The 25,057-nt window shown below is 32.8% G+C and overlaps 2 protein-coding genes across 4 annotated transcripts; one reads left to right on the top strand and one right to left on the bottom strand.

Annotated features, from left to right (window-relative positions):
• Window positions 1-7,767: 7,767 nt before the first annotated feature.
• LOC118041641 (SKP1-like protein 21) lies at window positions 7,768-12,661 on the top strand. 2 transcript variants are annotated; one of them, XM_035049092.2, is made up of 10 exons: window positions 7,768-8,115; window positions 8,260-8,439; window positions 9,000-9,224; window positions 9,441-9,632; window positions 9,714-9,824; window positions 9,940-10,018; window positions 10,877-10,980; window positions 11,067-11,248; window positions 11,849-11,982; window positions 12,352-12,661. In XM_035049092.2, the coding sequence occupies exons 2-10, from the start codon at window positions 8,404-8,406 to the stop codon at window positions 12,372-12,374; spliced, it is 1,086 nt and encodes a 361-aa protein (XP_034904983.1). In that variant the 5' UTR covers window positions 7,768-8,115; window positions 8,260-8,403; the 3' UTR covers window positions 12,375-12,661. The 2 variants fall into 2 exon arrangements, with proteins under 2 accessions (XP_034904983.1, XP_034904984.1); XM_035049093.2 differs by having other exon boundaries at window positions 7,783-8,115; window positions 12,358-12,661.
• Window positions 12,662-13,097: 436 nt separating this feature from the next.
• Window positions 13,098-21,254, bottom strand: LOC118041640 (signal peptide peptidase-like 4). 2 transcript variants are annotated; one of them, XM_073404323.1, is made up of 14 exons: window positions 20,982-21,254; window positions 20,161-20,319; window positions 19,929-20,040; window positions 19,299-19,410; window positions 18,954-19,110; window positions 18,658-18,840; window positions 17,737-17,771; window positions 16,869-17,031; window positions 16,253-16,306; window positions 15,722-15,814; window positions 15,487-15,629; window positions 14,972-15,042; window positions 14,175-14,258; window positions 13,098-13,615 (listed from the first exon to the last, which is right to left on the bottom strand). In XM_073404323.1, exons 1-14 carry the CDS (start codon window positions 21,114-21,116, stop codon window positions 13,503-13,505), a joined length of 1,614 nt encoding a protein of 537 aa, XP_073260424.1. In that variant the 5' UTR covers window positions 21,117-21,254; the 3' UTR covers window positions 13,098-13,502. The 2 variants fall into 2 exon arrangements, with proteins under 2 accessions (XP_073260424.1, XP_034904982.1); XM_035049091.2 differs by having other exon boundaries at window positions 18,954-19,105; window positions 19,291-19,410; window positions 20,982-21,252.
• Between the last annotated feature and the right edge of the window lie 3,803 nt (window positions 21,255-25,057).

Here is a 25,057-nt window from a genome sequence, read left to right as displayed (position 1 = left end):
TAAAAATGATTAACTGATCAGATTTTACATAATGTTTATATCACTTTTTTTTTTCAACTATTGGTGTTGGTGTTGGAATTTTTTTATTGATTGAAATTAAATTTAGAAGAAAATTATCCTGAAATTAAAATAAAAAAGGAATATAAATTTTAAAGGATATATTATATATTTATTTTTTTCAATGCATATCGACTTTAAATTCTTAATTACTATCATTTTTTTAAAGAAATATTATTACTTAATTTATGATTTAATTAGGATAAACGCCTTAACAGGGTTCAAGTGATATATAATTCAACTTCTGTACGTACTATCTTAAATAAATAAATAAAAACTTGGAGGTTCTTAATATAAATTAATATACTTTAAGATATGGGTTTTTTTTTTCCTCGCTAAAAAGTATTCAATATACATCTTAAATTGAAGTTTATGATATTAATTTACAACTGGTTTGATAAAAAAATGATTGAAAATAAACTTATTTTAAAATTAAAATCATAATTCAAAATTCTTCATTGAAACTTTTCTTGTTTATTTTTTTCAACTTGATATCAATGTTTTTAATATATATATATATATATATATATATTGTATTTTATTTGTATTTGGTAATAATGACACATTTTATATATGTTATAATATTGGAATACATGACAAAATATTACTGATTAAATTTTATATAGAAGTAAGATGCGTGTCTTAACTATAAAAAATACTTAGAGATTTTATGTTTTACTACTTGATATGTTTTATATATTGATGATATTGATTGAGTGGTGATTGCATCCGTAGAGGAACTAAGGTTTGACAATGATAGGAAAGGTGATGGTGGTGAGGTGTTCATGGTAATAGTAAAAAAATAGATGATGACGAAGAAGAAAGGGGTGATGATGGGATGATCCTGGTGATAATACAAGTGGAGGCAATGAAGGAGAAAATTGTCAGTGGTGGTTAAAATAGTCTGATAATATTGTAAGTAGATTATTATTTGTAAAATATTATATGAAATTTTATTTTTCAGCAAATTAATCAAGTGTAAAGGTTGATTGCAAAATATGTTACAGAAAAAAAAATATACAAAAATATTTTTTTATAAATTACATTTGTATTAATTTATCAAAAATTGATCTTTGAGAGGCATTATTAAAAAAGGATTAAACAGATAATGAAAAAAAATAAAAAAACATTGGGTAAAGTCGAATGAGTATCAAATAAACAAAGAGTGGTTGTTTTTGCGTGAAAAAATTGCTTTTGTAATTTTTTATTTTGTTTTGTTTTAAATTTTTTTAATGATTTTTTATCATTTTAAAATCAAGAAAAAATTTTAAAAAATATAAAAATTATTATTTTAATATATTTTTAAATAAAAAATATTTTAAAAAACGATTCACACCGTAATTTCAAACACAATGAAAATAAACTATCTACACTGTCCAACCCAACTAGATCCGGTTGAATTAAAGAAATAATTATAAATATATTGAATCGGGTACAGGTACGTGAAAAAACCAGCCTCGACTCAACACAGCCCATCATTATCCCTACCTTAGCCAAGTAACTAATAGCACTCTCATTTAAAGTTGAGATTGAAGTGAGATTTTGGAGTTCAACTTACCCCTTGCTTTTTAGAAAAGACAAAGATTAAGCAATATCATGCATTTCTGATGACGGCAGAGGTTAACTTGGAACTCACAAACAAGGTTCTTGAAAACATTTCCTAGTTAAAGCTTTACCAGTTAAGGCACATCTCAAGAACATAAAAAAAATACAGAGCGTAGTGACAATTAATGCATGCAATGTGTATCAGCTTGTGAATTCCACAGCTAGCATGGTTTGATTTTGACAGCCATGATTATACCAGCAGCTATCATCGACGTTTCTCGTAATTAATAGTAGCCTTTTTGGATAGGAATTTATCAAGGCAGATAGAGATTCAGGACGGAAACTTGTAGACGTTGACTTCGAATTACATCAGAACATCATTTTCACCTATCAAAATACAGAATATATATTGAGACCAGATCCTCATCTAGCGGCTCCACCTCTTACCCAGTTTTATTGCAGAAGCTAAAATTCTAGGCCCAAAAAATGTAATCAACTACTCCCAGACCGTTTCCTGTACAATGCTAGCTATATGTGCTAAGAATTTGATCCAACATGGCCTGGTTCAAAAAACAACCATAAACTATCAAAACGAGAAGGGAAAGGTATATGCTTTTCAAGCGATGAATGAATCTGCTATCTATATATGTTATCATTTTGGGTATCAATTCAATTACAATAAAGAAATTTTATCATGATACACGTGTGGGTACGATTACGGATGGTTTACTTATACGCAGAACTTTTTCTCTCGATTTAAATACCATGGTAGTTTTAAAAAAATGGCGGAAAGGATACAATGAAGAGTCCAACTAGCTTTAGGAGAACAAATCTCCTTGTAGGTGGGTTGTGCAACAAGCTTGAGACCTTGACACGGAGTTTTCTACAATATTAAATGGAGAAATTAAGAGCTGTAAATGCAAATGAGATCTTATTAGTTAGGTAGATGCAACGCCCACCAACCCCGCCTGTAATGCTCGTATTCATGTTTGCTGGGGCTGGTGTTCAAACAATGACTGCTTGTAACATGAGGATTTGACGATTACGTATCAACTGTTTTAATCAATACTTGAAGATTTCTGTACTCTTTTGGGATTGCATGTTGAGAATTCCGTGTCATTGCTGCTGAGAATCTAGTGTTTCCAAAATGACCACTGATTATCCCTGTTCTATAAAGGGATCTTTCCTTCAAAAAAAAAAAAAACAAAGGGGACGAATTAATTAGCAGAGGGGGGCTCGATAAAGATAAGGAGATTGGAAGGGACAAAAAAATTAAAATTGGATAAGGAAAGCTTCATGGATTAGAAGAAATTATGTTCTTATTCTCCCATTTTCCGATGATGGTAAAGGAGACCAATTCAAAAGTATCTATTTTGTCCAGAATGCAACGTTTGCTTTTGAAGTCTTTTGTTAAGTAAGAGGATTGTTCCGAGGATAATATGATAAGGGAGGTAGAAGACTCTAGTTTTTCTCCTTTGAACGTGGAAGAGCTTGCTCTACTAGTGAGGTGAATGGATTGAGGAAAACGAAGGGCTAGAAGAGGTAATAAAGAGCCTGTCAACAAGAAGATAAGAAGTGAGTCAATGAACCACGAATAATAGGCTTAGGGAAAGATGACATGATGTGTTGGCGACTGAGGTTGCTCTTTTCTTCATTGGCTGACGCGTGTACGATGATATTTCTCCTCAACAAAACGACACGGTACAAGTAAATGAAGAAATCAAGAGAAGATCAAGAAAACGACCACGTTTTAAATTGAAAATCAGGTCAAAGATCATAACAGTCCATGAATCACAACCAACGCCTACCGTATCTCTAATTTAAATTCAAAGCCTGGCTATGTGAATAAATAAGGAAGGAGAATTGGTTGAGGAGGTGGGAAAATGCTTCTAAGCAAATCACGTGATCCAGTAAGCCCGGGTTACCTCGAATCTACCTAGGAATTTAATTTAGAAAATTATTCTTTCATTTGTCTCTGAGTAATCAACTTATTTATTTTAAGTTTCTTTTTATTTTTATTTTTTTGTAATTTAAACTTTGTGAATTCAGTAAAAGTGAGTAATTTATTGTTAGGACTTTCATCATTTCAGAAACTATCTCAATCTTTGCCTAGGATTCATACTAAATATTTTATACCCATACAGAAACTTACCGAGACCTAAATTAAGAAGAAAAAAAGATAAAGGGCTTCCTTTTAAGTATAATGAAAAGTGGACCCCAGACCACAAATGTTGTGGACCGAGGATATATTTGATCAAATAAGTTGAAGATTAAACCGAGGAAGGAATTTCTAATATTGCCGGAGATCTTATTGACTCGGGAGACCCTAAAATCCTAAAACTAAAATTGAAAGGTTAGTGGAAGAAATACTTGAACTAGGCACGATAAAGCCTAGCTAAAGTTCTTTTTCTTCTTCGATATTATTGGTTAGGAAGGTAGATTGTTCATGGTGAATGTGTTCGGCTATTGTGCTCCCAATAAAGGAGTAGCTAAGGAAATAATATCAATAACAGTGGTAGAAGAGTTACTTAGGCTCCGTTTGTTTGCACGAAAGTGAATTCCTTTTGGAAAGTGAATTCCGGGGAAAGTGAATTCCTGGAAAGTGAATTCCGGGAAAGTATTTTCCGATGTTTGGTAGTGTTATGGAAAATGAACTGGAAAACACTTTCCAGTGTTTGGTTATGTCATGGAAAATGAGCTGGAAAATAACTTATTAATATTTTATTTTTTTCAAGTTTATTAAAATAATGAGGAACAAATCTTACAAATTAAAAAGTTGAATGATAATGAAATTGAAAAAAATATATAATTTCATAAATTATCTCAAATAAAACAAATAATAATCAAAATAATAGGGATCAAATCTAAAAAATTAAAAAAAAATGAAAAATGAAGAAATTAAAATAATAATAATCAACATTTCATAAATTATTTCAAATAAAATAAGTAACAATAAAAAGAATGAGGATCAAATTTGATAAATAAAAATTTCAATAAAAAAATGATAAGAAAAAAGCAAATAGCAATTATAAAAATAAGGACCAAAGTTAATATAAAAATAAAATTTTAAGAGATGAAATTGAAAAATAAATATTCAAAACAAAATATATATAGTAATCAAAAGTTTGAGGATCAAATTTGATATAATCAGCAAATAATGACATTTCTAAATTTTTCACAACTTCCGGAAAGTGTTTTCCCCTCAAATTTTTCAGGAAAACACTTTCCTGAAAACCAAGCCAAATTTTCCTTTTACTGGAAAGTGTTTTCCATTGACCAACTTTCCTACTGGCAAACAAACACAAGAAAGTTTGGAAAGTGCTTTCCCGGAAACCACTTTCCGGAAAACAAACACAGCTAAAAGGAAAACACTTTCCTGAAAACCAAGTCAATTTTTTTTTTGACTAAAATTGACTGGAAAGTGTTTTCCGTTGACCGGAAAGTGTTTTCCGTTGACTAGAAAGTGTTTTCCGCTGACCGGAAATTGTTTTCCGTTGACCAACTTTTCTAATGACAAACAAACACAGGAAAGTTTGGAAAATGGTTTCCCGGAAACTACTTTCCGGGAAACAAACAAGGCCTTAATCAGATTCATGATTCAGAAATGATTATTTTTTTATTCGGTTTGATTTTTATCTAGTAAAATAATTAAACTGATTTAAAAAAAAAAAAATTTGAAACCATTTCAAACTGACCGGTTTCGGTTTGGTTCTTGATTTGACTCGGTTTTTTTCTAGTTTGGCTTGATTTTGTTGGTTTATATTCGGTTTTTTTTATTTCAATAGTATAAAACCAAAACCGAATCGGTTGGTTTTTTTAAAATTTTAATCAATTTCTTTTTTCACTGTCTAAGTTTTTTAATTTTCTTGATTTTTCAGATTTTTTTCTCATTTTTAGTTCTTAATCTAAGCTAAATATATGGTCGGGATTTTACAGATAAGGATGAAGGAGAGTCCAATTAACTATTTTTTAATTGAAAAGCAATTCAATTAAAAAAATAAAAAAGCCCAGACGTGGGTTTAGGGCAGCCCACCTACTTGGATCTACTTTTTTATAAGAAAACGTTTTGACGAAGGTGGCCGCTCCTTCAGTTAAAAAAATAGGCGACAGGTCACCAAAGATTTAACAAAAGAAGACCTTGACAAAGTCCTTGGACTCCTCCCGGCCTGAAGTTGACACCAGTGGGCCTGGAAAAGAATAAGGAACGGATTAGACTTGGCCCATACATTTAACAGAAAAGGACCTTGAAATAGAAATGGACCCATTTTTTAATATATATATGTGTGTGTGTGTGTGTGTGTGTGTTATCCTGGTGACCTTGGACTAGTAGTAGCTAAGAAATTGTTTCAAGCTCAGCGAGTTCCGTCACCGAATTTAAGCCCATTAAATAATCGCTGTGATATCATAGGTAATACGGTTAAGATCGTGTTATTTTAAAATTTAATTTTTTTTTATGTTTTTTTTATGTGCAATGTAAAAAATAATTTTTAAAAATAAAAAAAATATATTATTTTGATATATTTTCAAATAAAACACTTTAAACCATAACAATTACTATATTCTCAAACACAATCTTAAAGGACTTGAAAAAATTAAGCTTGGTTGGCATTATGGTATGCTTTTTAGATATTTTTTTTATTTAAAAATATATAAAAATAATTTTTTAATTATATTTTTTATTATTAACATATCAAAATAATATACAAATAAAAAAAACTAAAATAAAAATAAAAAATCAATTTGTGTAAAAATCACTTTCCAACCTCAGAGAATAGTCCTGGAGCAAGTAAATAGTCGAGGCCCGTTCATCCAGCAGGTGTTTAATTATAATCTTCTATTTATTTTCGATTTTTTACCTGGCTTGTTATTTCGAATTACATAAATATTTCGTCAGCTATTAATTTTATAATCAATCCCATTTATCATCAAAATCAAAATCAATGCAATACAAGTTTATATATCCTTATATATATATTTTTTAGAATGCCAGGACCTCTTTTTAGCTTATACTATATTTTGTTTTTGCCAACTGAGTCAATTTTTTTCTAGTATAAAAAAATATTCAGATAACCCGAAATAAAATATAATAAAAAAGCATGAGAAAAAAAGAAGAGTAAAATATCCTTTTACTCAACCTTTAATTTTCTTTATTTTATTTTAAAGGCAATGAAACTACACAAGAGACATCTTAGGCTTTAATTCTTTTTTGCCTTCAAATAGCATCCATGTGATTCAGCTGTGTAAATGTAAATTATAAAACTGTCCTTAATCAACTTGCAAATAACATACGAGTCCTATGAAAAATACCATTATATCCCTATAAGCAGGCCAAAAACTTTGTACATAGAAAAGCAGAGATGTAATCAAATTATGCAAGTCCACAATGAACTGTCTTGCGATCTATATTAACTAACTTGAGCTTCTTTATTTTTTTCTTATGATTATATAAAATGCTAGGATGATCTTATTTTATAATTCAACTAGTTATAGATTAATAAATATTTTAATATATTATTATTTTGCATGGTGATCTTGTCAAAAATGCCATGTTAATTATATAATTATTTTTAATCATATAACTCTTGTCGAAGTTAAATTATAATCATAACGAAATCAAATATTCATGAAATATGATTATCGACCTAAATTCTAAAACTCATATAAAAGAATAAAAATCACAATATAAGCTTTTTAGCTGATTTAAATGAAAAAAAATATACTGCAAGAAATATAATAATCTGAGAGCTTCACCGATATTCTATTCTATTTATTTTTTATGCAAACACATAATACGAAGTGACGTATCCTATTTCATAACCCTCACAATAACATAACCTTCTTAGTTAGTAATTAATCTTTTATTTACATAACTATATATACGTGTCAAAATAAATCTCTCATCCCATAATTCCCAATATATTGCTATTGTTTTACTATTATATATATATATATATATATATATATATATATATACAGAGAGAGAGAGAGAGAGAGAGAGAGAGAGAGAGAGAGAGAGATTTTATTTCAAAGTAAATCATGTCTGTGACTTCAATTTTCAATAATCAGGTTGTATTTTTTTCGTGAAAGAATAAATGTTTTTTTCAATTTCAAGCAAAATCAGCTATCCATTCCTCACCATATCCCGAGCTCAACTGCATTACTTGTATGATTTTTAAGAAAAAACTTACCAAAATTTTTTTTTTCAATAAAAGACCAATCCTAAAAACGGGTTAACGAGTGTGCGGCGACGTTTTACCGGACACGAACGCTTAGACGGCGACACGGCGCGCAACTTTCACTCAGACAAATCGCAAAGTTTCGCAGTCACAATCTTAATCTTCTCTTAACTAATCTCTCTCTCTCCATCTCTCTGTCTCAAAACCTAAAACTTAAAATCCATTCACTCTCCCTCCCTCCCTCCCTCCCTCCCTCACGCACGCACTATTATCATTTCCGATTTCGCCGCCAACTGCCAAATCCCCCCCTCCTCTCCCTCTCCCATCCCCCTCTCAGGTACATTAATTTACATGCACATGCATATAAATTAACCGTTAGCTTATTATTCTTTAATTTAGGGTTTAGTTTTATGTTGCTGCATTTTATTTTAACAGTCTTTGGAGATTGAGAACTGATAGGTCATTTTTTTTCTCTTTGAAGCTTTCTTTCTCCCTCTCCAATTTGATGGAGGACCTGGAGTCTTGGATGTTTTTATAGATTTTTAGAAACTTTTAAACGCAGCTTTTTATAGTCGTCCCCGCACTGCGAGCCAAGGAGATACGTCTTTTGGATATTGTTTGTCAAATGTCAGAAGTTGATATGGCTGTTATTAAACCTGAGGTTTGTTTCCTTTTGCTTTTCTTATTATTTTTAATTTCTTAAAAGAATTTCAACATTCTAATTAAATTTCTGCCTTTATTAGTTTTATCTGCACTTGTTTTCTGCCATTTTATTGAGAAAATATCTGTTTTTTTATGTGCAATTATCTCCTTCCGCTAGGACGGCATATGGTTTGGTTTGAGTTGATTGGTTATAAGTTGTGGAATGTAGGCCTTAACTGTCCATTTAGATGTAAATTGTATGTTATCTTTTGGCAGCAACATATTCTTGGAATGATGGTAGTAAATTTTGCATGATCAATGCTGAATTGGTGAATACCTACTCATTTCATTACTTTTTTAAGCTTTTGCAACTAATATTATTCAAGTTAGAAACAAGAGAGTGAAAGCATTGTGTATTTTCTAACCCCTTTCTATAACAGAAGATTTTATATTGTTGATCCATGATCTCTTGTTTATTCGAGCTTCTTCTTGAAGTCCCTGTTTTATTGTGCGGCTCTATTCTGTGTTATAATGAGGAATTATTCAAAAGACTCAAATTATGCGGCTATCTGTTGTCAGATGATGAAATCGTATATCTGGATACAGACCACGGATGGTGCAATTCAGCAAGTGGAACAAGAAGTTGCCATGTTTTGCCCTATGATATGCCAGGAAGTAATACAAAAGGGAATGGGATCATCTAAGAATTGTGCTATATCTCTACCTCAACGAGTCAGTCCTGCCATGCTTAGCCTAATTCTTGATTACTGTAGATTTCATCAAGTTGCTGGCCGCTCTAACAAGGTTTCTTCAAATTTCTGGCATCTCATATGCTGTTTGTTGGCTTTACATTTGTTTCTTGCTCTCAGTAGTTGATGTCAGAAGTTCATGTTAAATGGGAAAACTTGAACTGATCATTTACATGTCCAGGGAGCTGCTAGTTCATAAAAGTTCTAGAAGATGAAATAGCATAGGTGTAGCACAACTTACCCTAGTCTTTTGTTTTTTTTTTTTGTATAGGAACGCAAGTCTTTTGATGAGAAGTTTGTTCGAATGGACACAAAGAGGCTTTGTGAGTTGACTTCTGCTGCTGACAGCCTCCAGTTAAAGCCTTTGGTTGATCTTACTAGTCGCGCACTTGCCCGAATCATTGAAGGGAAAACCCCTGAGGAGATACGTGAGATATTTCATTTGCCTGATGATCTAACAGAGGTGTCTGGTACTTGTGAGAACTGTGTGTAGCATGACTTTTTCATACACGCTGTGATTTTAACTTTGGTCCCACTGATTCAGGAAGAGAAGCTAGAGCCTTTGAAGAACACAACTGATGATCCACGGATCCGACTTTTAAATCGGTTGTATGCAAAGAAGAGGAAAGAACTAAAAGAGAGAGAGAAACTAAAGGTTTTCTTTTCTGTCCAAACTTTGTCCTTCGAGTATTGATACTTTCATCAGTCGTAATCCTAATCAAACTACTAGTTGTGGATTGTGATTGGGTTGGGCCTTCCATTTGTTGCAGGATGTTGATACTGAAGAGGAGCATGTGGATGACCGCTCAGTTGATGACCTCTTGTCTTTTATCAATGGAGGAGATGGAGGTATGCTCAAGTGTTGTTCAACTGTAACTTGGTCTTTCTCCTGATTCCTAAACCATTTTCTATCTTCATGATGTAAATGCTGAGGTTTGATATTATAATCCCAAACCTGCCAGTGAATATGACAACGCCATATCATAGAGTATAAAAACTAGGAAATATCTGTTTGTAGTTTGTACAGCATTACTTGAAAAGAAAATAAGTAGAATGGATGTTTCAATCTAGAAATTTGTTCTTTCATCTCCTATTTGGAATAGAATGAGTAGAGACTTCTAGGTTCAAGAAAATCAGGGCAAGAAATTTTATGTTCTCCGATGGTTGTTTCATTTTTGTTAGTGGTGTCTGATTTGGACGATAACAAATGTGAAGAGGAGTGTGAGAGCTTGGCAGGAGTTAAGTAATAAAGATATATGTAGTGGTACACCTTGATAGAAATGAATGCAGCTCCTTATTGAACTTTTGAGTTTTATGGGATTGGCATTGCTGTAATTTTCTTGGTTGATCATATTCTTAAAGGGACCTGGACGTGATTCTTCTTCTGTGTTATTCATATAATTTCTAGTTATTTCTGGATTTTTTTGTTGCACAGTATTGGTGTATGGAATTGTATTTTTGTTAAAGATTCAGTATAATCTGCCTGATAATGCAAATAATTTAGTGACTACCAAGCATATATAAAAGCATTTCAAGTTTCAAATGATGAATTGCTGTTGTAAATTTCTTGGTTTGCTTAGATGATCAGAACAATACCTTTGATACATTATTATATGTCTGTTTTTAGTGACTTTTAGTCTTTTATATATATATATATATTTCATATGCTCTTGAAGGCCTTACTGGGGGCAGAAATTTTCTTCTCAGATTCTAAAGGGATTAAAACTTCCAAGAATAAAAAGAAGCACAAAAAAAGAAAAGATCTGCAAAAGTGTGCCCCTTCAAATGAAGCCTTTGAAATGCATAAAAAGGTTCGGCCACCTTGATCCCATCCTTTATCTTTTAAAGTAATGGGGTTCAGCAAGAGTTAAGCTTCTTTTTTGTCACAATTTCTCAGGAGTCAAACGCTGCTAGTTCTCTATGCCATAATGCCGAGGTGGATCACGAATTACAGTCCAGTCTTAGTGAGAAATTAAAGTTACAAGATGCGGCAGGTGAAATTTTTGCACCTACAGTGGAGTTTGATGATGTTGATATTGATGATGAGATAGATCCAGCTTTAAAAGAAGAAATTGATAGGTGAGCATGGACATGGATTATTAATGTATTTTATAAACTGTATGCTCACACACACACACGACACGTGTGTGTGTGTGTGTGTTTAATCTTAAAACAGGGTACCCTTTTCCTATTTTGGTAAATAATGTTTGCTAGTTTTTCCTTTTTTCCACATTTTCTACACTTGACCAATTGTGATGTGAAGTTAAAAGATTACCTACTTGTTTGTGTGGTCCGTGTACTGACCATTTCCAGCAGTGTTTGTTCGTGCCTTCAATAGCATTGTTTAAAAGTAAGATGGTGTGATTCATTTTTGGTCAATGAGAACTTACCATGGCAATTATTTGGGCATTCAAATTATTTGTATGTATTATATTTTGAAGCTTCTGGATTTCATATCAGCATTCAAGTCTTTTGAACATTTCACATGATGTTACTGGTTGAGCTTTCACATATGGTCATTTCCTGTTGATAATACTGTGGATTGGAAAGAATATCACACTCTTCTTTGCACTCTCCTCCATACCATGGTCTTGACCTAATTTTGTTGCATTCGATAATACAAGGATACGAATATTAGTACTTTCAGGTTTGGTATTCCATAATATCTTTTTTCCCCAGGGAGGTTGAAGATTTTGCTCGAATACTAAATTCAGATTGGCCTGAAAGGATGCAGGAGCTTCTATCTTTGGGTCAAGAGAGGAGACACACACATTTATCTGTTAATGGCAATGGTGCCTTGAAAGGACATGCAAGTATGCCCTCTTTTTCCTTGTGACTTAAAGTTTCTCTTGCATGTGGTGATTTTGTTCCCTGGAATGTCCTATTCTTTGTGTGTTGGTAGTTGCCTACTTTAATGCTAGCATTTGGTTTCTTCCTCTTCCTGTAATTTGATTTGCGGGATCGGGGATTCAAATTCTTAATCAATGGTATTACCCAAACTGTATTCCATGTGAATTTCCACTCCCATAGTTTGTGAATGGATAGATAAGATAAAGCATTATCTGTTAAAATGTTTATTAAACAATGCCAGCAGCATTACTTGAACCTTAATCCATTATAGCCACCATGATCATCATGTTCCTCGGTGACTAATTAAATGATTTGTTTGTTTGGATGGGGAGGACCAGATCCTGGGCAGAAATGAATATTCCAGTATGGATTCTTTCTCGGACGGCCGATGGCTGGAACAATTTTGACCAGATCCTAATGCAGGTAGCATTGACGGCAACAAAAAGAGGATTGCATTGTCATTGATGTGAATTCACATGTAAGTTTTTTTCTATTTATTTTTTGATTCTTTTTCTCATAAAAGGAAAAATAGAAAGAATTGCCTGTGCTTTTTAGGAGGCAATTTGATTGTAGGGGCAACATTTGTACTTTAAGATAAGGAATAAAAAGCTGTTCCATGAGCCAGCTCTGCTCAATTGTTATTATCTGGTGTGGGGTGGTAGTGCTGTCTGTTAATGGAAAGAAACTGCCTGTGATGTTATTTGTCAAGGAATATTGATCATCTTACCCAGCTGAGAATCGTCCTCTCTCTCTCTCTCCTGAACTTGAAGAGATATTTATACCTGTTCAATGATTTGGCAGAAATTCCTCTGCTCAGAATGGCATTTTTGATGGTTGTAATTGCTTTAGGCTTTTTTGGCGGTGTGCATAGATGATAGACCATAGAGCACAGGTTGGTGTGTGCCACGGAGCCTTCTGAAAGCTTTTTTTAGAGTATTTGTAGAATAGCAACCACAACATGGGATAGGGGAAAGGAATGGAAGAAACAGATGATAGCAATTTCTGGTCATGACTTGCATCTTTGAACTTTTTAATTCTGGAACACCCCTATTAATCGGTAAATGCTGAATCGAGTGTCTTAGTGGAAATCATGCTGAAATAAAAAAAGGAATGATTCGGCATGCCGTTCAAATCGCAAGACTTGCATGTTCTTACACCAAGCTGTGCTACGCCGGGGGGGGGGGTAGAGTCCATGCTGGAAGAAGCGACTCCCAGAGCGGCGTCTTGTCATGAAATTAAGACCATGCTGGAACTAAAGTAGTTCGATTATACAATATGGGCACAAGATCATCTGCTAATCCGAGCGGTGGCAATTAGTCAAGCTAATTTTACTCTCACTTCGGTTCCCAGGCGGTTAATGGCTAAAAATATTACAAGCTCTCCTACAACTTATACAGGTAACATTTACGAGCTCCTTTCGTGTACTAAAACTAAAACCAGAACAACTAAGAGAGGCGCAGCACGTTTACATGCTTGTATTTTATTATTGAGAGCCCGGGGGTTGAAATTGGATGTGCGGGCAGTGCCTTTCAGGTTCTCCCATTGTCCATAATGTTTTGAGATCACCTCGTTGCCTTCCCAGCGTCAGAAACGTACCTGCATCCATTAAAGAATTAATCTCATGCGAATTATGTAGACAAACAAGAATGACCACTTAAGGAGGCCATTTCTGTAATTCTCATACACAAAACAGGCCAATGCTTGATTTGTTCTTCCTTTTTCTTTTTTGGGTGATCTAGACCATTTAAGCATTTTGCTCCATGTTATCCCTTGAACTTCAAATACTCATTCTTGATTGATAAATGTCAATGCTTGATTTAGTCAAGGAAGGGATGAGTTTTGAGCAAATGCTTTGATGGTCTCAAGCACCCTGTACCATGGAGATGGCCTAGGGTCCTTCAACTTCAGCTGGCCAAAATATATTTTCAAACCATGGCGGTGCACTTTTGCATGCAAAGGAAATGCTTGCGTGGCCCAAGTGAAAGCTTGCAAGCAATTGTCACTATTGTTTGCCAAGAGTAATATGGGTAATTTCTGGACCTCCACTTGGAGCGGGGTGCTGTAGAAACTTGTTTTAAACTATAAACCTCTCCACTAAAGGGGAATTACCCATGGGCTTCACCCAATGGTTATGTTGCTGCTGCTTAGTACTTACCAAGGGTGAATGGAACAATGTAAAGCAAAGCTGGCTGGCCATGCCCATCCATCATGTTCAAAGCCGCGTATGTTATTAGGAGACCTGCACATTAACAAAATGTGGATGGTGATGATGGCGGTCATTAACTACAAAAACATAAAACACCCCCAAAGTCACAGTCACAAAGCAACATTCATTTTTTATGTACTGCTTCAGAGAAACTTGTTTCCTATAAACCATGCTTAGTTTCAAACTATATGATCCATCCTAGGAGAATTTACACCAACAAATTCTTAGCTGGGTATTGAACTTGATCTCTTGCTGTAGCCTTAATCTCTGGGGTAGTATATAGTGCAGAAATATATGATCTTGTCTTTTTTATTTAAGGTTGCCAAACTATATCACACTTCTTGAATCCCCTTTGAAACATGAAAACTGTTTGCAACTGCCTCTATATGTTTCATCATTGCATGATGCAGCTGCAGCTCTTATTAAGCAGCGGTGATGATCCAAGTTTAATGTGTGCAACACATGAATGAGTGTGTATTAGCTATGGAAATTTCATGTTGTCTTTCTTTATCTCCTCCTCACAAGTAGAGTTCAATGCATGCTATAATTTCCTAAAATCCTTTTGCACAGTTGGTCAAATATACTTGTACATGGCTCATATATGCATCCCTTTGATAATTTCTATCAGTTGCTTTTAACTACCAGCTTTCCATGCTTGAATAACACATAATGAACTAAAATGTTAAAAGTTATATTATGAACCACAGTGATGTGTCCAGGTCCATCCACTTTAGCTTTTGGCATACCTAAACCATAAGCAGTCATTGCCCACAAGAAGTATCCGGCTCGAAGATTCTTCTTTGCAAGCCAATCATATCTGCAAAATGACCAGCACTACTCAACTTACAAGTAGTTAAAACATCATATCAAATCCCAGTCTGTCAAAACATATCAAAGTATAAACATCCATAAGTATTATGACGAGAATAGGCCTTATATAGTTCATGGGCCCATTCCACTTTCATCTGGTCAAAATATGGTTTGTTTGACAATAATTTCATGGCCTTACAACTTAAGAGGGAAAAAGAGAGAGAGAAAGGGGCAATTTCCAATTAAAGAATGAGTGTTTCTGCATAATCATGGTTATACCATTCTGAAATCTTATCAATTTCAGGCCTGCTATAGGTAACCAGATAGGCAGGATAAGAAGGATGCTGACAACAATGATAGTCACTTCTGGAGAAATGGAATACTTGCATTTTCAAGGGAATCAAGGGACATTGTCATCAGCTGAGTTAGTTATATGGATTAAGATTCAAACCTCAATGAAAAAGCTACAAGCAATCCTGGTAAGATGATGTCACCAAACCCAATTATGCTATAGCCACCCCAAGGATCAAACATCCGTGGGATTTTCAGTAGCATTGGTATACCATCCTCTCCACTCTTATCACCACGAGCTACCTGTAAGAAGAGGAAAGACGTGAAGATTTGCATTTTCTATTAATATATACATTCATTACCAGGATCATTCAGCAGGCCTCACCACAACTTACCACTATCATCACACTCTCCTTGAACCACCATTTGGAAACAAAAACCCAGAAGATGTCATACAAAAAGGCACAACTTAGAAGAACTGTTCCAACCTGACCATTATTATTATTATTTAAACCAAAAGAAAAGAAACTGCATCAAAATCAGCATATTGAATAATGTAATCATAGTAGTTAAAATGCATTTGTTCACCACTATTTATCAAGTACATCAAGATCTTCTAGCATAATGTACTTGTATTAGTTATTGATTTATATGCCATCAAATTCTTTGTATCATGAATTTTAACTTGGCCAAGATGTTATATCCCATTCCTATGGAATATGACCTCTTGCAATTTATAGTTTTAAGCTGGAGTTAGATGTAACAAGGATTAAAAGCATGTTTCTGGAGATGAGAACAACAAATAACAATATGACAGGAACAGACCCAAACCTAGATGACATTAAAAGGCTATCAATGAAAACAAATAAGGTAGCACCAGAACTGTGCAGTGGGAAAACAAACTAATAGAATGACTTTTTGATCACCTTGAGATTGGGCACACGAACAATCTGAAGAACAGTAATGATCAGAGCAATACCCTGATTGATGCAAGAAAAAAGGAGAAATATCAGTTAGCCTCTTCTAATCAATTTGCAATGATATGGAGAAGGTGAAAAGGAAAAGATAAAACAAATTAGAACCTTAGACATTTGAAGGTACAAAGACAAATAAACTAATTCTATTGCAAATACTTCCATAATAATGGAGGCGTTACATCTTTAACTAACTCATGTTTGTGCTTCACTAGTAAAATCAGATATTCAGTTACAAATTCTATACATGCTTCCGAATGTTACCATTAAACCATATTATTGCAAGTACTGTAATCAAGTTTTTACAATTTAGACATGACATTAAAGATATTGCCCATTCACCTTTTCTACTTATTTGTGCTCACTATTTAGTAGAGAGATTATTGGCTTGATGATGGTGGTATCTATTTCAGGGAGGGGAAACAAACATTATGCTTTCCATATAGGATAGCAATTTAAAACCATAGGCAGCCTAGTGGTTGTGTTCTAGGGCATGGAACTTCACAAACCATGTATGCATGAAGAGAACTGCAGCAAGATGAATGGGAGTGAAAACAAATTGTCTTACAAGGATATCTTGACCAATCCAAGCAAAGGAGACACGGCGGAAAACTGCCCAAACAACAGCAAATGCTATGCAGAAAGGAGAGACTGCCAAAGTCAGATATGAGACAGCTCCAAAGAAGGGAACTTTAATAAATGATTCTCCAGCAGGTTGAAACCATCTGAAACTATAATTGTTAGCTGTCAGTTATATGTTCCACAGGAACTTTGAAAAAACAAAGGAATTTAACAAATGTAGTAAAAGACAAGAATGGAAGAGTAACTAACAAAAAAATACAAGTAATGTTGCTGAAAGAGGATAACATAATTCTTATACTGTAGGTACTGGAAAAACAAAATCCCAAAGTCATTTGTTTGGCCACATTTGGTGTTGCATAAAGCAATTGCCACATTTAAAAAAAAAAAAAATCCATGATTATAGATGGTCCTCAGACTAATTTTATCAAGAAACAGTAAACACCGTGGCAAGTTAACACTGAAGGGCTGTCACACAGATAATCATTTTTCTAGAACCAACATGCATAACTATTAGGGGTACAGTTAAATGAGCTCTTAAGAAAATAGTCCAAGAGCTGGAAAGATCAAGACTGGCTGAGTTCTTTTAATTTTTCTTTTCATATACAGTTCCCATAATAAATAATTAAGAGACAGGTCCATAGTAATGAATGATAAGAATGCTAGGATGCAGGTGCTCAGCTAACAAGACAAAATCCCAATAGAGTGCCAACATAATGAGGTAGTAGAGGAAAATAAAAAAATGTTTGAAGAAGTCATGCTTCTTGTCCTTTTATTCTTATCACGCGGATAAAAATTCCAACACAAAACAATTATGTTGAGAATTAAAATGCAGAAAGGGAAAAGAATACACATACCATGATAATAAAGCAACCAAGCAAGTTTGCAAGCCCTATAAGCACGAAGAGATTTCAAGGTTCAACATTCACAGTAAAAAAAACTTCAGAATGATGCAATCTGAATCAACAAATTCAAGCAAAGCTTGAAAGATTTATGGAAACTTAGGCACTTAGACTTGCCCCACGTTTCACCAATAAATTGTCTATTTGATGATTGAGAAAGAAATAAGACAAACATCATGGAAAATAATTTTTCATGGCATATCAGGCAAGGTTCCCCTTTGAGAAAAATTAAATTGCTTTCCATCAGTTTGAAATAACTGAACCATATAGATTGCTATCATTAACACAATTGGACATTTCAACTAATTAATTCCTACAATTTGATGCCTCACAAATCAGAAATCCTAGAGACCTTTGATCAAATTTGCTTCTCTGACAACACTATACATCAATTCTAGTCCTAAACATGGATTAAAAAGTGTCCCGACAACACAAGTTCCAAAGAACTAATGCCTGTAAAAATGTATAGTGTAGAATACAGTACATTACAGGCTTGAACAATGAAAAGAGACCTTTGCAACCACTTTAGACCTATCTTTCAGTGACAATCATAAACTGAAATGTGAAACCAGTAAAAAAATAATCACGATAGCAAGCTAGTGTGATGACAAAATTTAATTAGACCTCAATAAATAAGATCTCAGAATAAAATGCAGATTTAAAAAGGAGAGTAGCATAGATCTAGAAAAGGGTGATTGGAACTTCTAGAAAAACCTGAAACTTTTAAGCAAGTTAGAAATAGGGGATAACTCCAAGTAAAATCGAGAATCCTTGCATATAAGTTTACATATGCATGCCTATGTGTCTAAAAAAATAAATAAAGATGGCAGGTACATCGATAAAAAAAAATTAAGAATCAAAATGTAGCTGACCCACCTCCACTCCCCCAATGCAGAACAGAACCACCAGAACCTCAATAAACCAGTATGACATAAGCTTGTAAAGCATAACCAAGAAACATGAAGCAATCACGACAAAGAGAATTGCAGATGCTGTGTTGATGTTAACAATACCACTAGAGCGAACACCATCCATATCTATAAATTCATCCGAACCATCCTGCAAGCACAATGTCAATTATTTATCACTTGAAAAAACCAGGGATATAAACCACCAAGGATTATGCTTGACAGGAATTGCAAAAATTTATCTGTCTAGATGCCCAAAATGACCTTTAATAGCTTATCCTGCTCTATAGCAGCTTCTCTAGCACTCCACGCGGACCAGTAAGAAGCACATAAAATGGTGCCAACAGCCATAAGCCATAAGAACACTTCTGCAACATCTACGACTGGACGTCGTGGAGAGTATAACTGCACTTTAACTGAGGAAGGGAACATATGGAAGTGCAAACAAATGAATGCCCCATTCAAACAAAAGCCAAGTTTGCATATTAAGGTTTAATAACGATGCAACTGATTCAATTACAATTGCATCTGAAGAAATGAAAAGGCATATCCAACTGTGCTACTGATATAAGGGAATGAATGAATATTGAGAAATGCAAACCTGTGGAGCTGCTCGTCAAATATTTTTCCAAGCTTGCACCAGCATCTTGTGGGAGCATGACAGCAGCAATGCCAATCTTTACATCAGTTTCATTGACTTCACAAACCATCTTGAAGAGTTCTACAGAAAGAAAGTTCCAAGAGTAAATCATGAAACCAAAAATGCAAACATGACCAGCATTGACTTTTGTTTGTAAAGAAACCATAACTATTTTAAGTTCAACAATTTACTTTGGTGACACTCGCATGTTCTAAAAATATTTGTTTTACTTTTTCGAATAAAAAAAGGATTTTGTGTAGAGACATTTCCGATTGAATAAGAATACAAGTGGAGTTTCTCCTGAGAGTTTTAGTTTTACAGAGTCAAAGCCGCAGAAAATAAATGCATTTTGGAAGTAGCACAAATGAACAAATAACATGAATAACAGCAATTATGAGAATATAGATGCCTGTTGAGAGAGAGAGATCAGTGACCCTTGTATACATCAACATAAACAGAACAAGAAGAGCTAGACAGATCAGTTATTTTAGCGTTGAGCTCCAAGAGATCTAATGCATAGCAGCATGTGGGTATGCAAGTCAATCGAGAGGGTTTTGAATTGATACACATAGGACGGACAAAATGTCATAAGCAAATACCTGTCTGGTTGTTTATGATAAGAATAGCTGAAGCACCAGCATCTTCGGCAACATTTGCCTTTGCTGTGAAGCTACAGTTACCTCGGTGAGCCAAGATCACCTCCCCTGAAAGCTACCCGGCAGCGAGAAAGTCCAAATTATAAGAAAATGAATAAATGAACACTATTTTGAACAATTAATTAAAATTTGAGCAAGATAAACTCTACAAATAGAACAGAAGTTAAGAAAAAACCTTATTTCTGGGTTTGCTGCAACAATCAGGGGGGTCAGCCAGAGCAAGTGTAGATAAATTCGCATGTTTTTCCTTTGATTCCAAAGTGAGGCCAAAACGAGCACCAACACCAACATACTCATTGTCTTCTACGCCATTAATATAAGTTGCTACTTTGACCTGTAAAGTAAAATTCAATAACAGGTAAAATCAAACGACATTTACAAATGCAAGTAATCATTTTTAATTTCTCATTCACTATTGAATGAGTAAAAAACAAAAACTAAATGGAAATTAATTCTTTTTTAGATAACAAACGATTCCATCAATTAAAAGAAAAGAATTATAAAGAAGCGGTTAGGAGCATAAGCCATCCTCGAACGAGCAGAACAAAACTATGATAAATGTAAAATTAATTCTTTATTTTCAAATTATTTTTGGAACAATTATTTCGTAATATTCAAACGGAAAAAAATGGGAATCATATAAAGCGAATATCCTCTCAAAGTCTACAACTGCTATTCATTTTTTGAAAAATCAATTGAACGATCAACTGCGTACAACTTTCCCTCCTTTGCTAAGCAACCAAACATAAATCATCATAACAATAATAAAAAAGAAAATTATAAACACTTCAGTCAATCCAAACAAAACTAATGCAGTTACCACCACTTAGCATCAAAATTGAACTAACAATTCATCGCAAAAATCAGCTGCCTAAAAGTTAACAATTTGCTTCATTTTCCTCTCCTCCAATTTTCTCACCATCCCAACAGAATCAACAGAGAGGATTTGAAGATAAAAATTAAAGTGAAGTAAGGGATGTTTCCTCAAAGCTTTACCAGAACGAAATTATTTTCACAGCCAGGCCGCTTTGGAGCGATGTCGTCCTGGTGAACTATATCACTAGCTGATCCAAAACAAAAGCTTGAAGCTAAAACAACTATAAATACACATATATTTTTACAAATATTCATTTCAAACTAAATAATTTGAAGCTTCTTTTTAGGGTTTCAGCAGAAAGAGAGAGAGGAGGAGGAAATGTGAAAATGGAGAGAAAGCATGTGTTGTACTTGTCGTTTTAGGAGGGAGACATGAAAAAAACGCCGTGTGGCAACCGTTATCGAACTGGCTTCCCTATTGTTTTTTCTTTTTGTTGGTAGGTTTGATAAAACGCGTTGCCTAGACCGTGTCAATCACTGCCCCGAAATTTCATAATAGCAGTTCATTTTTATTTTACTTTCTTCGGTCAAAAGCACATTTAAGGCTGTATTTGTTCCTGTAAAATGATTTTTTTAATTTTTTTTTAATTTTTATGTATTTATTTATCATTAAAAAATTTGATTAATAAAAAAATATTTTTTAGTTTATCAAAAATTTAGCTTAGTTTACAAGTAAGCATTTTCCTTTTATTTTGGATGGAAAACACTTTTCTGAAGTTATGAAAAATTTAGAAATATCATATTATTTACTGATTATATCAAATTTGGTCCTCAAACTTTTGATTGCTATATCTATTTTATTTTGATTTTTTTTTTCAATTTCATCCCTTAAAATTTAATTTTTATATTAACTTTGATCTTTATTTTTATAATTGTTATTTGCTTTCCCAAATCATTTTTTAATTGAAATTTTTTATCTATCAAATTTGGTTCTCATTCTTTTAATTATTATTTATTTTATTTGAAATAATTTATGAAATTTTAATTATTTTTATTTTTATTTCTTCATCTTTCAATTTTTTTATTTTTTAGATTTGATCTCTATTATTTTGATTATTATTTATTTTATTTGAGATAATTTATGAAATCATATTTTTTTTCAATTTCATTTTCATTCAATTTTTTAATTTGCAGGATTTGTTCCTCGTTATTTCAATAAACTTGAAAAAATTAAAACATAAATAAGTTATTTTTCATTATATAATCAAACACTGAAAAGTATTTTCTAATTTATTTTTCATTACACTACCAAACATCAAAAAATAATTCACTTTCTCGGAATTTACTTTCCAAGAAAAAACTACTTTCCAACAAACAAACATGAATAAATATTTGTTTAGGTCGAGAGCTTATTGTAATCAAATTTATTAAACCCGATATATAAACTGTTAACAAGTTAAATGATTTAGCATCTAATCAAGTATAATAATTTATAAATTCAAATAATTTTAATTTTTTTAATTTTTTTTTTTTAAAAATTCAAATTATATCTTAACCGAGTTGGCCGTGCAACATATTAATTCATTATATAGTCAGGTTTTACTTAGTCAATTTCCATCCTATCTTTTTTAATCAAGTACCGATCAACTCATAAAACTATAATTGGAAAAAAATAGTTAACATATGTGATTGAAAATGAATTTATATTAAAAATAAGTTTGTTATATATAAGGAAGAAATGTAAGGCCTTTTGTTTTTTCTTTCTTTCTAAAATTAATAGCTTTTGTTGAAAACGTCACAACAAGACATGGACCACGCTGGTGGTTTTACCAACTTACCGAAAGTCGTTGATAAAAGCAAAGCGCGTGGGACTGTATTTAATCTTCAAACAAAGATTACCGGCGACTGTCTACAGAGGTTAAAACGTACGTATATGCCGTACATATAGGACGGCGGGATTAAATTATTGCCGTCCTTTTATTCTTCTGTGACCGAATCCATCTAAGCCGGTAAACGTGGCAAATAAATATTGCACTGTAAATATTAAGAAAATGTTTTTTCTTTTTTTCATTTGAAGTGTACCAATATTATCTGGACACGTATTATGGTCACCGGATCTGAAAGTACTATCAGTACAAAGACTTTTCGTTAGGCATACGGCACTAGAACTAAGAAAGTGGGTCCCTCACACGAATAACATGTCTGGTCACTGGTCAGCTCTTCGTTCACACGTGCACCATCGGGTGCTGGTGGAATCACACGTGGGCTTTGTTAATTTGTGTGGACCCAGAAGGGCCTGTATTGGAGAATTTATTAGGTGATAATGGAATGGGCTTTAAGCCCACTTAACTTGCATGGATAAAATAATGGTATCTTTACCCCCACCATTTTCCCCTAAGGAATCACCTGAAGGCAAAATATATCAAAGTTTAAATCAACAGTCTCACTCAAACAAACACAAACTGATGCAATAGTTGCACTCTTCGTCCTCAATCAATCATGTATACTCATGTGAGGTTTTTGTATGATTTGTTTGTTTTATAATATTTTTTTTAAGTTTAAATTGCTCTATTGATTTTCTTGATTTTATATAGTTATTCATATACCAACTTTCTTCCCGATGTATATTTATGAAATTTAAAATATTGATCTAATCAATTATTTGGTTTTTTTAATAAAAGAAAGCTATCAATTTTTTTAAAAAAATATAACCACCTATTAATTTATAGAAGTAAAAATTGGCTATTATTATTTAAATTAATGGTTTGAATTTCACAAGCAGAGTATATGATGTTTGGTAATCATTGTTTTACGGTTTTTTCCTTTTTATCCATTACACCAACATCCGTTTAAATCTTCCCCAAGTAAAGTTATAATTTTTAAACATGGATGTTTTTTGCAATCAAATCGAGATATAAGTTTTATTGTAATATGACAGCAAAACTTGTAACACCTTATAAGGACCATATTTCCATATAATTTTATCTTGAACTATATAAAAAAGAAGCCCATATAATACTATATCCATATAAGAAAAGATGGAACCCTATAGTTCATTCACCATAGTTTTAAAAACTTCATGTTAATTTAGAAAAGATAAATTTTAAGAGTTATTTTTGCTTTAATAGGTATAGAGAAAATGATTGAAGCAGATTTACCTTGAATGATTGAAGTTTCATTATATTTTCTTGATTTTAAGCTAAGAAATATGAATTTATTTAGAAAAATTATGAATTGATTAAATATCTTTTTTTTTATGAAAGATGCATAAAGTTAAGGAGATGTAAATCGTATTTGTATGAATGATGAAATATAATGAATATGAAAGATTATGATATTGTATTATGGATTAAAAGGGTTTGATGGTTGTTTAATGGTTGAAAATATTAGGTTACAATTGGGTATAAAAATTAGAAGTTATTAGTTTAGGTATTTGATAAAGGCTTTTGATTAACTAAAGAACTATATTTAATATAAGTAGTGTTTTACCCAGATTTTATATGTAGAAAAAGCATATTTCATGTAGTTTATAATAGTAAAGCATGTGCATGTTGTCTAGCAACAACGCTTACCAATGATCTGGGGTTTATATAAAAAGGAATTAATAGGTGAATAATATATAGAAGAAAATATAATTAAGCATATTTTACAATCTAAAAAGCAAAATGAAATTCCAAGCTTTTGAGAAGGAGTTATGATCATTTTAGTAGACAATTTATAGTGAACATTACCAGAAAATCAATAAATACAAACGGAACTACCGAGAGAATATTTTTATCGGTAAATTTCCGAGGAATTTTACCAACGGAAATATTCCCTCGGTATATACCAAGGAAATTACCGTGGGAAAAAAAAATTAAAACAAAGCAAAAAAAAATGATGACATGTCATTTTTTACCAACGGAATAAATTCCATCAGTCAATCCGTTGATAAACTGTAAACATTGTTCATCATGTCAATTACAAAGGGAATTGCCGACGGAATTTTCCGTCGGTATTTTCCAGAGAGCTCCAGAACTGTTCATCTTCCCATTGCACTGTTAATTATTTTACTTTACGGACAAAATCACTGACGGATTGAAAATTCATCAGCGTGTTTTGGAGGTTTTCTGAAAAAATTCAATTGATTTAAAATTTTCATTTAAATATTACAGACGGAATCACCGACGGATTGAAAAATCATCGGTAATTTTTGACAGTTTCTAAAAAATTTATACAAAATTAAAAATTTAAATTAGATATTACCGACGGAATAA

Source organism: Populus alba, chromosome 14 (genome assembly GCF_005239225.2).
Source record: "Populus alba chromosome 14, ASM523922v2, whole genome shotgun sequence".
NCBI classification, from domain to species: Eukaryota; Viridiplantae; Streptophyta; class Magnoliopsida; order Malpighiales; family Salicaceae; genus Populus; species Populus alba.
The sequence above is the reverse complement of the archived record's forward strand: the minus strand, read 5'-3'. Positions and strand labels throughout refer to the sequence as shown.

Bases quoted from the DNA above. Each gene is read 5' to 3' on its own strand.
- LOC118041640 (XM_035049091.2), bottom strand. From the start codon at position 21,116: ATGAATATTTGTAAAAATATATGTGTATTTATAGTTGTTTTAGCTTCA. The intron at 20,320-20,981 runs GTAAAGCTTTGA...TTTACTTTACAG, and splicing joins GTGAAAATAATTTCGTTCTG to GTCAAAGTAGCAACTTATAT. The intron at 14,259-14,971 runs GTATGCCAAAAG...GTTAATGTGCAG, and splicing joins AATGACTGCTTATGGTTTAG to GTCTCCTAATAACATACGCG.
- LOC118041641 (XM_035049092.2), top strand. From the start codon at position 8,404: ATGTCAGAAGTTGATATGGCTGTTATTAAACCTGAG. The intron at 9,225-9,440 runs GTTTCTTCAAAT...TTTTTTGTATAG, and splicing joins TTGCTGGCCGCTCTAACAAG to GAACGCAAGTCTTTTGATGA. The intron at 9,825-9,939 runs GTTTTCTTTTCT...CATTTGTTGCAG, and splicing joins AAGAGAGAGAGAAACTAAAG to GATGTTGATACTGAAGAGGA.